Source organism: Fusarium graminearum, chromosome 1 (genome assembly GCF_000240135.3).
Source record: "Fusarium graminearum PH-1 chromosome 1, whole genome shotgun sequence".
NCBI lineage: Eukaryota > Fungi > Ascomycota > Sordariomycetes > Hypocreales > Nectriaceae > Fusarium > Fusarium graminearum.
In genome coordinates, this window is record NC_026474.1 from 10,941,531 (window position 1) to 10,954,705 (window position 13,175).

Below are 13,175 nucleotides of genomic sequence, written 5' to 3' on the forward strand. Positions count from 1 at the left end.
AGAATAAAAGTTCATACCAATTCAACACTACGATACGTGACACCTTGATCAAGTTTACCGCCGAACAGTTTGCTTCGTGACCATAAAGTATTTCTGCTTCTCGACTGCATATCGAGCAAGATAAACACAGGTTTGTCTAGTACTGACGGGAATAGGCAGTCTTTAACGACTCCACATCACCAAACACCATGACAAACCCTTCAGGTATTAGTACCCTCCTTTGTCACAGAGAGTATAGGCCATAAGTTTTTACAAACTCCATGTCATGATGAATGCCAATTGACCAGGGTAAGAGACTTGACACCCTGGCAATAGTTCTAGCCAATGACTAACGGATCTAAATCTCAAGCTGAAAGCCCCTGCGTCGCGGTTAAACTCCCTTTTTCTTCAACGTCGCGACATTGTCAATAAGATAGCGAGCGAATTTACACCAATCTATACGGTAGACTTACAAGTTAGAGTGCTGACATTTGAAGATCTTCCATCCTGCCTTGCTTGTTCTCGTCGCAGAGTTTGCCAATTCAGTGGTTTCGTGGCATCTTCAGGGTTTTGCCAGGGCCAGATGGTCCACCAAATCGCTGAGACAATGTCCACTGATGGCACCCAAACTGCTGAGTTAGACAAGCACATGGCGCAGGATCTTGTGAAAGAAATCGCGAAAGAACGTGGTTATCTTGGTGAAGAGCAACTCGTGCGGATCGGGGAAATTAACCCCGTGCTTCGCCGCGAAGTGGAAGAGGCACTACTCCGAAAAGATGAGATGATTGGTTCTGCTGTCTTGACGTGCGTACGATTTTCTAATCACGGACATATAAGTTGATCAAAAGACATTCTAACGTGCATTTAGGCTCGCCAGGAATCTCTATACAAGCAACGCTAGGTTTGTCTTTGAGTTGCTGCAGAATGCCGATGACAATGATTACAGCACAGCTGTGTCACAAGGTCAGGACCCGTATGTCTCTTTCAAGGTACACCCTGACAAGGTGACGATTGAGTGCAATGAAAATGGCTTTACTCATGAGAACTTGAAAGCAATTTGTGCAATTGGTAAAAGTTCAAAGGTCGGCGCGGCTGGTTATATTGGAGAGAAAGGCATTGGGTTTAAGTCTGTCTTCATGGCAGCCTGGAAGGTCCATATCCAGTCGAACAAGTTTTCTTTCTCTTTCACTCATCGCAAAGGAGATTCAGGTCTCGGAATGGTCACGCCTGTGTGGGAGGAGACGGATGAAGCGACAGGTGACTCCTCCACTCGCATCACTCTACTGCTTCATACAAGTGAGGACCCGGAAGAAGACGAACGGCGACGCGACACCATCCGCCTCCAATTTCAAGACTTGCAACACACGATACTACTGTTTCTCCAAAAGCTACGCAAAGTACAAGTTTCTTTTTACGACAACGATGATGTTCAAACGGCAACCACCGTTTATTCTCTTCACGGAAGCAATCCCGCAACTATTCGAAAGGAAACATCTGATGGTGTAGAGGAGAGACAGTATCATGTCACCAAGCACGTTGCTGAGAACATCCCTCGAAGCGAGAATAGAACATACTCAGATGAGCGGGACCGCGCTGACTCCTCCACTGAAGTCGTACTGGCGTTTCCCTTGACAGATACGGGAACTCCAATTGTCGAGAACAAGGATGTCTTTGCGTTTCTCCCAATGTGACCCATGGGTTTCAAGGTAATTGAGGACATCTTTACCCACCCAGGTGGGTTGCATAAAAACCGGTACTGATTTAGTGGTCGATATAAATATTAGATCACTCTTAGTGTATGTATTTCCTAAGAGTAGACTAATGATTTCGTTTCTACTGCTTCAAGTCGCTGGTGTTTTTTTTTAGCAACCCGCCTCTCACCTCTCCGACGATTAACAAACTCTTACTGATTGGAATAGTTCCTCATACACACGGATTTCGTCACAGAAGCCAGTCGTCAAGGCATAGTAGTCACCTCACTCCGAAATCGCGCTCTCTTGAAAGGCATCGCAGACTGTCTCGTCAAAGCCATCGAAGAATTCTGTCGCCATCCGACACTCCAATACCAATGGATGCGTTGGTTACCTCAACGAGACAGCTATCCTTGGGACAGTTTTTGGTCGAGTCTCCTAGACAGGATCAAAGACAGAATACATCAAGTTAAGGTTCTCCGTACCCTTGGCTCTCGGCAGCTAGGTTACATGTACCAGCTACGCAATCTTCAGTCATGGCTACGCGATGAGAAGGGCGATCCCCTATTCACAGACATCAATAACGAGATATATCTCGCAAAGGAATATGCCAAAGATGACCTCGACCTATTGAAGCCATATGGCTTACAAGGAGCCTCTCCAATGGAAGTGATTCTCCGCATCGAGAATGATCTTCAGAAGCCACCTGAAGCGTCCATTATGAAGCGCTCGATGATAAGCAATGATGGGCATTCATCCGCTGCACGAGCGCTTATGCTACTCTTGAAAAACATAACACTTAATAATCCAGGTCCGATACAAGCACGGCTCGAGCAACTGAGGTTCATTCCACTGGACAATGGCGCATGGGTCTCTGCGAGTCGCAGGCCACTCTATTACTCTCATTCTTCTGGACAGCTGTAAATGCTTCGCGGCCTCGGTCTGGTTCTTGTGGCTGCAAACGCAACATCCAATCCACATCGGCGAGCTTTAATTGACAAGTTTGGTGTCATTGAGGCACGGTTTAGGGATGTTCGGTTGACGATCATGCAGGAGTCGGTGCTTCCTGTTCCGGATACTACTTCTCTACCCACGTCGGTTTCCCAACTCAAGTTCATGTATCTTTCTGAAGCTCTTCTAAAAGACGAGGAAGTCCCGAAGCTGCTCAAAGACTTCCAGGTGTATGACCACCAACGGCGCGCGTGTCGACCAGTCAAACAGAATGTTTACCTACCAGGTGATGACGAATACGGACCACGTCAATTACTTTCACCATACAACAATGCACCTGGTTATGACGTGCCATTTCTACATGATGACTACCTCCATTCTCCGCCTGCAACACCAGAGGGTTTTGCGTGGAACTGGGAGGAATGGCTAGAATTGCGACTCCGCCTGCGTCGTAATGTCCGCCTGACAGGGATGGACAAGAAGGAATTGACGGTTTCTCCTTTGTTCCGCTATATTGAGAAGCATCGGCCTGACCGCCTGCTGGGCGGTCTACAAAGGGCATGGAATATTGAGAACCTCAATGCCACAGCCTCTGATCAATTGATCGATGAGCTGTCCAAGATGAAGGTTTCTTGTAAAACCCAGAGCGACCGTTACTGTTTGTTTCCCTTGATGTCAACTTATTTGCCTCTACCAGAACTTGAAAGTAAGCGTTCTCGATATGCTGAAGAAGAGGGCTCTTTTTTCCTAAATCTAGGCGAGCCCATAACATCAGATACCTACAGAGTCAAATGGGGTTTCTTGGTGGATCATCTTGGTATTGGTCACACTGACTATTCTTGCTTTTACCTACATATCCTCAACGCGATTCGTTTCGACAATGATGCAGCTGACATTAGTCGAAAGTCCAGGATCTTGGATCTCTACGAAGTCCTTCATGCCCGATGTCGAGAGGCCAAAAATGTCATTGGCGAGCAGGCCAGCACAAGGTGAGCTTGCACATTGATATCGCACGCTATCATAGACTAATGGCTACAGAGATGCGATAGCTGGGCATCGACTCGTATATATCCCCGCCTGTGATCCTCAACCAGCAACTTGGGTATCGCCTGACGAGTGTCTATGGAACGCACGAAAAGAGATGCAAACAGCGTACCCTCTTGCACATCTGTATCGAACAGTATTTCGCCGGTCCGAGGAAGAACTAGACATAATGCGGCAATTTTTCAAGATAACCCTAGGTGTCAAGGACTGTTCCTGGGAAAATTACCTCAACGAGTTGCGGAGACTCAATACACTTGGAACTGAGGACTTTGACTGGGTGAACGACATATACAAGGCTCTCAAGGCAGAGCGGCCGAGCCTAGTCGACGTTGATGCTGCAAAGATCAGGTAACAACCCTGCGCTTATATCCACCGCATCCAACTAACGAGTACCTAGGAAAGCATTCGCTGAAGAAAAGCTCATATGCTTCAAATTTGGCAATGTCAGTCGCTGGTATACCGTCAGCGAGTGTCTATGGTCTAGCGCCACCAAGATTCGAGGCAGAGTAGCTCTCAATGATCTCTATCCCAACCTAGAGGACTTCTTCGTGAACTTCCTTGGCGTTCAAGAACTCACACTTAGTATGGCATATGACGAGCTCAAAGAGATGGGGACGAGGATTCCATGCCCCCCGATTGACGTTGTCAAAGACACAATTTGGGCACTCAATTCGTTGTTAGTAACGGCGGACCGCCTGCCAGACGAAAGACCAATCCTGAAAGGAGCAGCATTCCCTGTCAAGCACCCGAATGGCTCAGTAAAGCTGCATCCAGGTCGTACGGACTTCGCCATTGTTGATCGAAAGGCTCTAGGTGACATCTTTGGGACACGAGCCAAGACACTGGACTTTACACTCGATGAAGTTCGGCGGCTGCAGCCATTTCTCTCGTGGCTCAACATGGGGTCGAGATATCTATCCGCCTCTGTTCGAGAAATCTCTACTGTGGCAAGTAAGAGTATGAACAAACTGCAGTCTCCTGATAGGGAGATAAAGCAAAAGGCCGACGGTCTTTACAGGTATGTCACATCTTTAGCCTTCCTTTCATAAGCCGAGCTATGTCACAGTGTTTTTAGTCTTGCCTTTCATAAGCCGAGCTAATCTTTATGCCTTTTAGGATCGCCGTCCACTACAACAGTCCTCGCACACAAGATGACAACTCGAAGCTCCATTGGATTCTTTCCCGCGCAGAAGTCCACGAAACAGACGGAATCTCATCCGAACTTCATCTATCCCAAGATGGGCACGCGATAGTACATGTTCAAGAACGAAGCGAACTACATATACGTGAAGACAGTGGCTCCCTCAAAGTTTACGTCCCTCGAGATCCCAAGGCTCAAGGATTCTGTTACTTCGCGGCGCTTCCTCGACGTTTACTAGAATGGATCATGACAGATCCGTCCACCCTTAAAGTTGATCACGTCGGTTCGAAAGCATTGCAGATTGTCACAGCAGTCTTGAATGCTCCTCTTGTCATCATGACGCAGATTCTGGAGGCGGAGGGAATTATTGATGCCTCAATCCCGGCAGGCAGGTTCAAGGACGAGAATGAGGAACGCGGCGTCATCGATGGGCCCAATGCCTCTCAGGGAGCGGATGTGAATCACGGCAAAGACGCCTTGGGTGAAGCGGTGGATGAATCTACGTCTCTAGTCTTTGTACAACCAGAAGTCCACAAAGAGGAAGCTGCTGGTCATGAAGACGTTACTACTCATCAGTCTGCCCGCACTGTATCCCCACCAAGGCTATCGGATCTCCCCGTCCGACAAAGAAGTCCAGCCACGTCAAGTTCATCTGCGACTGGACAAGTAATCTTTACACCGGCTTCTTCGACGGCTAGTCATTCCGGTCAGAACAGGCGAAAGCCTGTACATCACACGCCAACAGCAACCGCCAACGCCCGACAAGGAGGTATGGTTAGTGATGGACAAACGTCGTCCGGAACAGCCAGTCGCCCATCGTTTGTGTTCGGGTCGTCGCCTGCAATGCAATCCGGCTCTGCATTCCAGTTTGATTGTCCAAATGGGGCCACGCTATGCTCTACGATTGAGGATGAAGAAATTTATCTGGGTTTGATCAATAATGTCATTACTTCGGCTCGTCAAGGGACAATTCCTCGCCGCGAGTGCTTCGGTGAGCCTGGACTGTTCAGTGCGCTACCAGAAGTTGATGAAGATGTCCAACTGTCACAACGTTTCCGCTCATATGGGCCTAAAGAGAGAGATATGCGCATCGGTGCTCTTGGCGAACTATACGTAGGCTGATACTAATATCTGGTGGTAACGCAGCTAACACACTGACAGGTCTTTGAACTTCTTCTAGGGATCAGCCCAGCTCTCTCACAGTTCGGCAGAGACAATTGGCAAAGTCGGATGAGAAAGTTCATCAACATACATCCTAATTACTCCGACATGCCAGTATGGACGGGTCAAGAGACCGCCGATATTGTATACTTTGATCGCGGGCGAGGGTTGACAAAGCATTTGGTGGGAAAGGGTCAGCTTGGTCCCAGTTGGTTAAACAAGAAGCCTTTGTACTTGATTGAAGTCAAGTCCACAACTGGAGACCGTCGCACTCCGTTCTATATGAGTAAGCGACAGTACCAAAAGGTAAGTCTTGATCAGGGCCATGTGCTAGATAGACCATTGCTAACAACATGAAGATGGGGGAGTACTCGCGCACGTTGGCATTGTCTACGGCCACGACCTCGCCCACCATTTACCTGATCGCCCGGGTCTCAAATGTCGACAATCCCAACATACGGTTGGATCTGTACTTCTATCCAAGTACATTGCGAGCGCAAGGCTCATTGGTCTTTACGCCCGAAACGTGGTCGGTTGTTCCTGGGTCTGTTGATCCTGGGTGGTTAGGCTAGGGTGATTGAAATGTTCCTTTGAGCTTTAGGGTACAAAAATAAACAGCCCAAGACGTCTAGTCTAAATGGCATAAACCGGCCTACTAATTTCGTCTCTTATGCTTCCAGGGACCATTTTCTGATGTTCAGAGGCAGGATCAGGTCAACGTGGATGTTCATACTCTCGTCAGTTGTTCAAAAAGCGCCTTTTCACGTATGGAACATTTTAATATGCCGTAGTCCTCTTTGTTCTTCCGTCTTGCACAACCTATATCATGTTCCAAGTCCAGTTTCATCGACTCATTCGATCAGTTCTCAGTTGTTCATCTGCTTTCCTAACAATAATCCTTTTTTTCACAATTAACAATGAGAAACCGAACATTTGCGACAAGGCAACAAAGAGTGACGGAGACACATCAAAGCTGTAACCTTGACAATACCGCGGATGGCAAACAAAGACCGATCATCTTCACAGGCCTTGTTCAAACTGCACATTCATTCCATCGACACTGATGGATGAAGACTTTGAACACCATGCCTGTAAGTCTCTTCACGTTTTTCCTGAGTACATATAATTGCTTCCGTCTCCCTTCTCGGAGTTTTGTTTTCCTCGTCAAACCATTCGACTATCTACAACAAGCAAACATCTACAGCAACAAATCTACGCACAGCAATCTCAACATTTCTAACCCATCTACATCTACTAAATCTCACATCTACATCTTTCAGTATGTCGGACCGTGTTAAGACCCACCAAGGACAAGAAAAGAAGCTTCTGTATCTTCGTGGATCTAACCCTGAGTACAGCAACACGATGCCTCCTACTGGCCCGCGTCTGTACCTCCGCGGTATGTCAAACCGCAGCGACGAAACCGACCAAGACCGCGGCGACGGGAAGTCCCCTCGAGGCAAGTCATCCGGAAACCCCAGCACTCCTAACCGCCGCAGCACATTCAACCCACAAGCTGACCCCTTCACTCCCACCACGTCGTCGTCGTCCACTGACCCTAGCTCCGCAGGCTCGTCTGCAAAGAAACCAAGCGTCCAGGATCAGCGCGAAGAACGGCTGCGTCAGATCAATCTCATTGAAGATGAGCGCGATCGTGAGGATGCCATGAATGACTTTATCTGGGATCAGCATACTGATTGGACTGCTGAGGAGTTGGAGAGGGAGAAGGAGGAGTTGGAGTTGGAGGAGCGAAGACGGCGGTTTGCTCGCCGGTAGATGCTCCTAGGTAAGGGGGAGGAGTGAATGGGGAGGAGTTGGGGAGTGTTCTACGATGCTGGCATTGTAGAGGATTGGCACAATTGGCGTCGGATAGGTGTTTCTTTGGACAATTTGTTTTTCATGCTTGATATTGAACATTGGATGATTTCCTAGCTTGGCGAATTGGTGTTTTTTTATCAACTAGTCTTTCATTTAATACTTTTTTTTTGTTCAATCTGTTTTATACTGCAAACAAAACCGTGAATTACATCTTGGGTCAAAACAGGTATCAATCACGTCTGTTTTTTTGTGACTATAGTAATGTCAATTCTAGCATTTATGCTCGAGACACATTACTGGACTTGACGACGATGGAGTTCACCTCGGCAAGGTAGGGAGTGGGTAGCAATAACGTTACCCTCCAAGTCTTAGTATATAAAAATAAATAAGCTAAAGAGTATAGTCTAAATAGCATAAGCTGGACCACGGATTTCATCTCTTATGCTTCCAGCGGCCAATTTTGCTGATAGCCTAAGGTCCGGATACTTAAGCATAGGGTAACCTCCGGACTCCGCTTACCGGACCCGCTTGTCCATCGGCGAAGTGGATCATACGGCTCCGAAACACCATCGGAGGTCATTTGGGCGTCATTCTGACGCTTCAACAGAAGCCTATCACTAAGCTTGAAACATTTCATTTTGACATCTGACATGCGCAATTCTCAAGAAATCAACTCTTGGCGTGTTGAACGTGCAGCACGATTGATCTATCCATGACGTAACCGTACCCAGCACGGCTGTCCATGTAAAAGACATCTAAAGCACGTCACTCAATTGAAGCAACGACGGTCGCAAATTTTAGCTTAACGACATTCGAGTTCACTATGGCTTCAGAAGATATCTCTGTTACTAACGATAGCATGGGACAGCCTCTTTCAGCAAAGAACCAGGTTCTTACCGCTGGTGCTGCAGTGACACAAGTACGTTGAAGCTCAATTGAACTGGCCCAGCTGTAGACTCACGATGGACAGGAGTTTCGACCGACGAAGCATATTTGTGCCCATCTCAACGCTTTCCATGCCTACGCCGATGATTTATCGCGCTTCGTGGAAACAAACCATTACTGCGCCCATTTAAGTACGCTAACCCCATCCACCTCAGTTCCCTACTAACACGCCCAAGACGAAGACGTCCGCCAATGTCTCCTCTACGACTCCGACGCCCCCAACGCGCGCCTCATAGGAATAGAATACATGATAACCCCTAAACTCTACGAAACACTCGACAAAAAAGAGCGCCAACTCTGGCACTCCCACGTATACGAAGTAAAGTCAGGAATGCTCATCATGCCGAACCGCGCTGTTCCCGAAGCAGCGTGGCAGGTAGCTGAGAACTACGAGATGGAGCAGGTGGTGCAGCTGTACGGAAAAGTGTATCATTTGTGGCAAACGGATCGTGGGGATACGTTGCCGTTGGGAGAGCCGAAGCTGATGACGAGTTTTACGGCGGATGGGCAGTTTGACTTTGAGAAGCATGTTGGGGAGAGGGATGCGAAGTTTGGCACGGATTGGAGGGTTAAGAAGGAGGCGAGGAAGGATATTCCGGAGCCGGTTGTTCATGAGGGTGAGTATTGTTCGTGTGTTAGGGGTTGAGGATTGAGCTAACGGGTTATAGAGGTGGATCAGGCGTGGAAGAAGGGTGATCAGAGAGCGGATTCTGATTAAACCAAATTGAGGTCTGGAGCAGAATGTCATGCATTGCTTATCTGCATTGGGATGGCGTTCAAAGCGCGGACATTGCATGGCGAATTGGCCTCCAAAGGAATGGCACATGGACATCAAGATTGTCTATCACAATGGGTATCATCTATTATCCGAACTATATCGATCATGATCGGATGCACAACCGTCCTGTTTCCTCCATACATGTGCACATCGAGCTAAGCCATCAAAATGCACCGTGTTCACTTCCCAATCGTCACTCTTTGCGGCAACTGCTGCACTCCCTGCGCTTGCTGCATCACTCTCGTATCATGAACCTTGCGATCAATCCCTCGAAAGTCAAAAACACCCTCCAACTCTTTTCTAACCGCCAACAACTGCTCCTGAACCTTGCGTAGCTCCTCAGGCTTGTTATCCTGCACGACGTGCGCCCTGACGTGAAGAAACCATCGCTTCTGCTGGTCCACCGGTGTGAGGGAGTCGAATGATGGTAGACTGCCCAGTGGCATGGATTGCTGCTGTTTTGTCTCCATGGGAACATAGTTCTCTATGGGGTGTAGAAAATAGTACCGTACTAGACAGAACTCGATCTCATCCCTATAAAAGCGGTACATTTCCTCGATTGTTTCCGTCTTGAACCTACACCTTGTTAGCGACCGTAACTCAATTGCAATTACTGTACTCACGTGTGGTTGTTGTCGCGCATAAGCGAAGGCAACATCTTCTGCTCCCAAAGCTCAACCTTTTTCCTCTGCGTAAGCAAAGGCTGACCCCTCGGCGGATCGGGAAAGTCCGTCCACTTCAACACTCCCTGGGTCGCATCAAGGTCCATCGCAGGCGCATTGGTCCCCATGTCGCGATCCTTGAGCACATCGTAGCGTGTCTGTAGGATGAAGGACTGCCGCGTCAAGTTCTGGTGAAGCTCTTTCCACAGGAAGCCCGTGTTGGGAGGGCTTATGGGTTTCTTGATGGAGCTCTGGTTGAAGATACCCATGGGCCGCGGGGGTCCTTGGAAGTAGAGGACTCGTTGGATGGACTCCCAGGGATCCATGTTGGTGAGGCCGCCTAGGACGGAGCATGCGCCGGCGAAGTCTTTGTCCTCGATGAGGGCTGTGAGAAAGATTTCGTGCATTTTGATGGGTTCAGAGGTGGTTCTGTTCCAATTGATGACTGTGTTAAGCTATTATATGTTCCAGTAGTATGTTCAAAGGTGTAAAGGGACTGCGTTTCATGAACAACAGCTTGTATTGAATGCGACGAACTGAAGGTGAGTTATGAGAGCTACCCCACCAAAGCTTCTGACCAAAGAGCTGGGAAATAGAGGAGTTATATGATTGGCCAGTCAGCTCTGTAGTGGAGCATTTTACTCGGAGATTTGATTGTTCCGCTGCTGACGTGCAGTCTCACACGTGACTTCGTGATTGAGTTCGCGTTTAGACGTGGTGAGCCAAAAGAAATGGTAAAAACGTCCAATACCATTCTGAAAAACAGAGTCAATGACAATTGAAAAAAAAGTTTTGTAATCATGTTGAGAAAAATAAATAATATTAGATATACTCACAATGCAATTCACCTTCTACTTGATATCGCCTTTTTGCCAATTTCTTTGTGGACAAACAATGGTCTAGGTTAGGTACCAGGCAAGAGCTCAGCTACTGGCTTGGCCGCGCCAGCCTGGATGGACCCTTAGTCCGGTTTGACCCTGCATGCACTTTACTGTGACAACACTATAGATGCTTATCGCGTCCGATAACCACGACACAACCCGATGCAACCGCTGTCGATACCTATAGGAGGAAAATGTCTTCAGATGATCAGCCCAAGCGCAAGGCCTCTGATGCGCCTGTGTCTCCTCCGCCCATCAAGCGCAAAGTCCAGAGCGGCACAACCAGTGAGTACGCGCTCCGAGCTTTAATATCACCCTCGTTCTACAGCTACAGCACCGCCGACACAATGAACTCTCCGCTAACGTGAATACCTAGAGACTGCTGTAGCAAACTTCTTTACACCGACGTCACAGAAGCCCAAGGACCCTACTGTCTGGTCTGAACGAAGCCCCAACAATAACGATGACATCCCCGCGACACTCCTCGTCGGCCGATTCGAACCAGAGAAGAAAGAGGACAGAAAAGTAAAGAGAAGAAAGATAGCCGCTTTTGATCTCGACTCAACCCTCATCTCTACCTCATCAGGCAAGAAACACGCCAGCAGCGGTACAGATTGGAAATGGTGGCATAGCTCCGTCCCCACCAAACTACGGGAGCTGTATCAAGATGGGTACCGGGTCGTGATCCTATCAAACCAGGCAGGATTGACATTACACTTTGATGCAAAGCACAAGGGACCCAAGGCCAATGCGCAGAAACGAGTTTCCGAGTTCAAGCAAAAGTGTAGCGCCGTCCTCAATAGTCTCAACCTTCCGACCTGCGTCTACGCGGCGACCGAGCACGATATATATCGAAAGCCGAGGATTGGTATGTGGAAAGAGGTCTGCGAGGACTACGACATCCCGGAGACCGAAGTCGATTTGGAGAAGAGCATCTTTGTCGGCGATGCAGGGGGTCGCACGGCGGGCGTAGGCAAAGGCCCGGACGGGGTCGCGGCCATGTCGAAGGATTTTAGCTGCTCGGATCGGAACTTTGCCCACAACGCGGGAATCAAGTTCATGACACCGGAGGAGTTCTTTCTGGGCGAGAAAGCTCGGAGTTATGCTCGTGAATTCGACCTGGCCGAGCATCCTTTCAGCGACGATACCTCATCGGGGAGCTCCGTTGTGACCTTGAAGAGAACTAACGACCAGGACATTATCTTATTCTGTGGGCCACCGGGGGCTGGTAAAAGTACGCTTTACTGGAAATCCCTCAAGCCTTTGGGGTATGCGCGTATCAACCAGGACCTGCTCAAGACTCGAGACAAGTGCGTTCAAGCGGCGAAAGAACATCTCCAAGAGGGAACGTCTGTCGCGATAGGTGCGTTTCCCCAACTTGGGTACCCCCCTGCACATACCCCATTTCTTGTCCCCCTCACGGCGCTAACCAGGGATTCTTTGCAGACAACACAAACGCCGATCCAGCGACCAGGACGGTTTGGGTAGAGCTTGCCAAGGAATTCGGCATTTCTATCCGTTGCGTGTGGTTCAAGACGCCTCTCCAAGTGTGCGAGCACAACAACGCGGTGCGGGCGCTGAACGAGTCGTTGAACCCCGAATCGAGGCTTGTGTTACCTAAAATGGCATTTACGAGTTTCGCAAACCGGTTCAAGCCACCAAGTGTCAAAGAAGGTTTCCAGGACATTATCGAGGTTCCATTTCAGTTTCGTGGTACGGAGGAGGAGTATCGAATCTGGGGCCGATACTGGACATGAGTATTCGTACCATAGATTTCTCAGTGTTTACAAATAGAGTACGAGGGAGTCTTTGTCATGATCATGCCATCTCCGCATTATGAAAATTTATTCTTCCTCATGAGCTCCAAATTCTCTCTTTCCCCTGCGTGTTCCCCGTTTATCAGTACGGTTGATGGGGTTCCATTTGCCTTCTTGTAACTCTTTTGGGGAAGGCCAAGCGATGAGAGTCGCATTCTGGACGGAAGCGAGGTGAGAAATGGATCCGTTTCCCACGCGGTCTACGGAGGATTGAACTAGCTGCTCACAGTGAGAAGGGGTTCTGGGGTAGTCTAGGCCTGTGGAACGTGCTCGGTGGTTAGAAAAAGAAACCGAACGACGCTTAATT

At 48.6% G+C, this 13,175-nt stretch overlaps 6 protein-coding genes across 6 annotated transcripts; 5 read left to right on the top strand and 1 right to left on the bottom strand.

The window, feature by feature from the left end:
• Window positions 1-586: 586 nt before the first annotated feature.
• Window positions 587-1,670, top strand: FGSG_13765 (uncharacterized protein; the record flags this gene model as incomplete). The annotated part of the gene is made up of 2 exons (XM_011321158.1): window positions 587-783; window positions 848-1,670. The coding sequence occupies 2 exons, from the start codon at window positions 587-589 to the stop codon at window positions 1,668-1,670; spliced, it is 1,020 nt and encodes a 339-aa protein (XP_011319460.1).
• A 924-nt stretch (window positions 1,671-2,594) lies between these two features.
• FGSG_13766 (uncharacterized protein) lies at window positions 2,595-6,539 on the top strand (the record flags this gene model as incomplete). Its single annotated transcript, XM_011321159.1, has 6 exons — window positions 2,595-3,610; window positions 3,660-4,013; window positions 4,063-4,683; window positions 4,782-5,919; window positions 5,968-6,273; window positions 6,327-6,539. The coding sequence occupies 6 exons, from the start codon at window positions 2,595-2,597 to the stop codon at window positions 6,537-6,539; spliced, it is 3,648 nt and encodes a 1,215-aa protein (XP_011319461.1).
• A 709-nt stretch (window positions 6,540-7,248) lies between these two features.
• FGSG_13767 (uncharacterized protein) lies at window positions 7,249-7,743 on the top strand (the record flags this gene model as incomplete). Its single annotated transcript, XM_011321160.1, has 1 exon — window positions 7,249-7,743. One exon carries the CDS (start codon window positions 7,249-7,251, stop codon window positions 7,741-7,743), a length of 495 nt encoding a protein of 164 aa, XP_011319462.1.
• An 865-nt stretch (window positions 7,744-8,608) lies between these two features.
• On the top strand, window positions 8,609-9,448 carry FGSG_10480 (uncharacterized protein; the record flags this gene model as incomplete). Its single annotated transcript, XM_011321161.1, has 4 exons — window positions 8,609-8,704; window positions 8,741-8,861; window positions 8,907-9,347; window positions 9,399-9,448. The coding sequence occupies 4 exons, from the start codon at window positions 8,609-8,611 to the stop codon at window positions 9,446-9,448; spliced, it is 708 nt and encodes a 235-aa protein (XP_011319463.1).
• Window positions 9,449-9,687: 239 nt separating this feature from the next.
• On the bottom strand, window positions 9,688-10,577 carry FGSG_10481 (uncharacterized protein; the record flags this gene model as incomplete). The annotated part of the gene is made up of 2 exons (XM_011321162.1): window positions 9,688-10,084; window positions 10,132-10,577. 2 exons carry the CDS (start codon window positions 10,575-10,577, stop codon window positions 9,688-9,690), a joined length of 843 nt encoding a protein of 280 aa, XP_011319464.1.
• Window positions 10,578-11,245: 668 nt separating this feature from the next.
• On the top strand, window positions 11,246-12,808 carry FGSG_10482 (uncharacterized protein; the record flags this gene model as incomplete). The annotated part of the gene is made up of 3 exons (XM_011321163.1): window positions 11,246-11,336; window positions 11,428-12,414; window positions 12,498-12,808. The coding sequence occupies 3 exons, from the start codon at window positions 11,246-11,248 to the stop codon at window positions 12,806-12,808; spliced, it is 1,389 nt and encodes a 462-aa protein (XP_011319465.1).
• Between the last annotated feature and the right edge of the window lie 367 nt (window positions 12,809-13,175).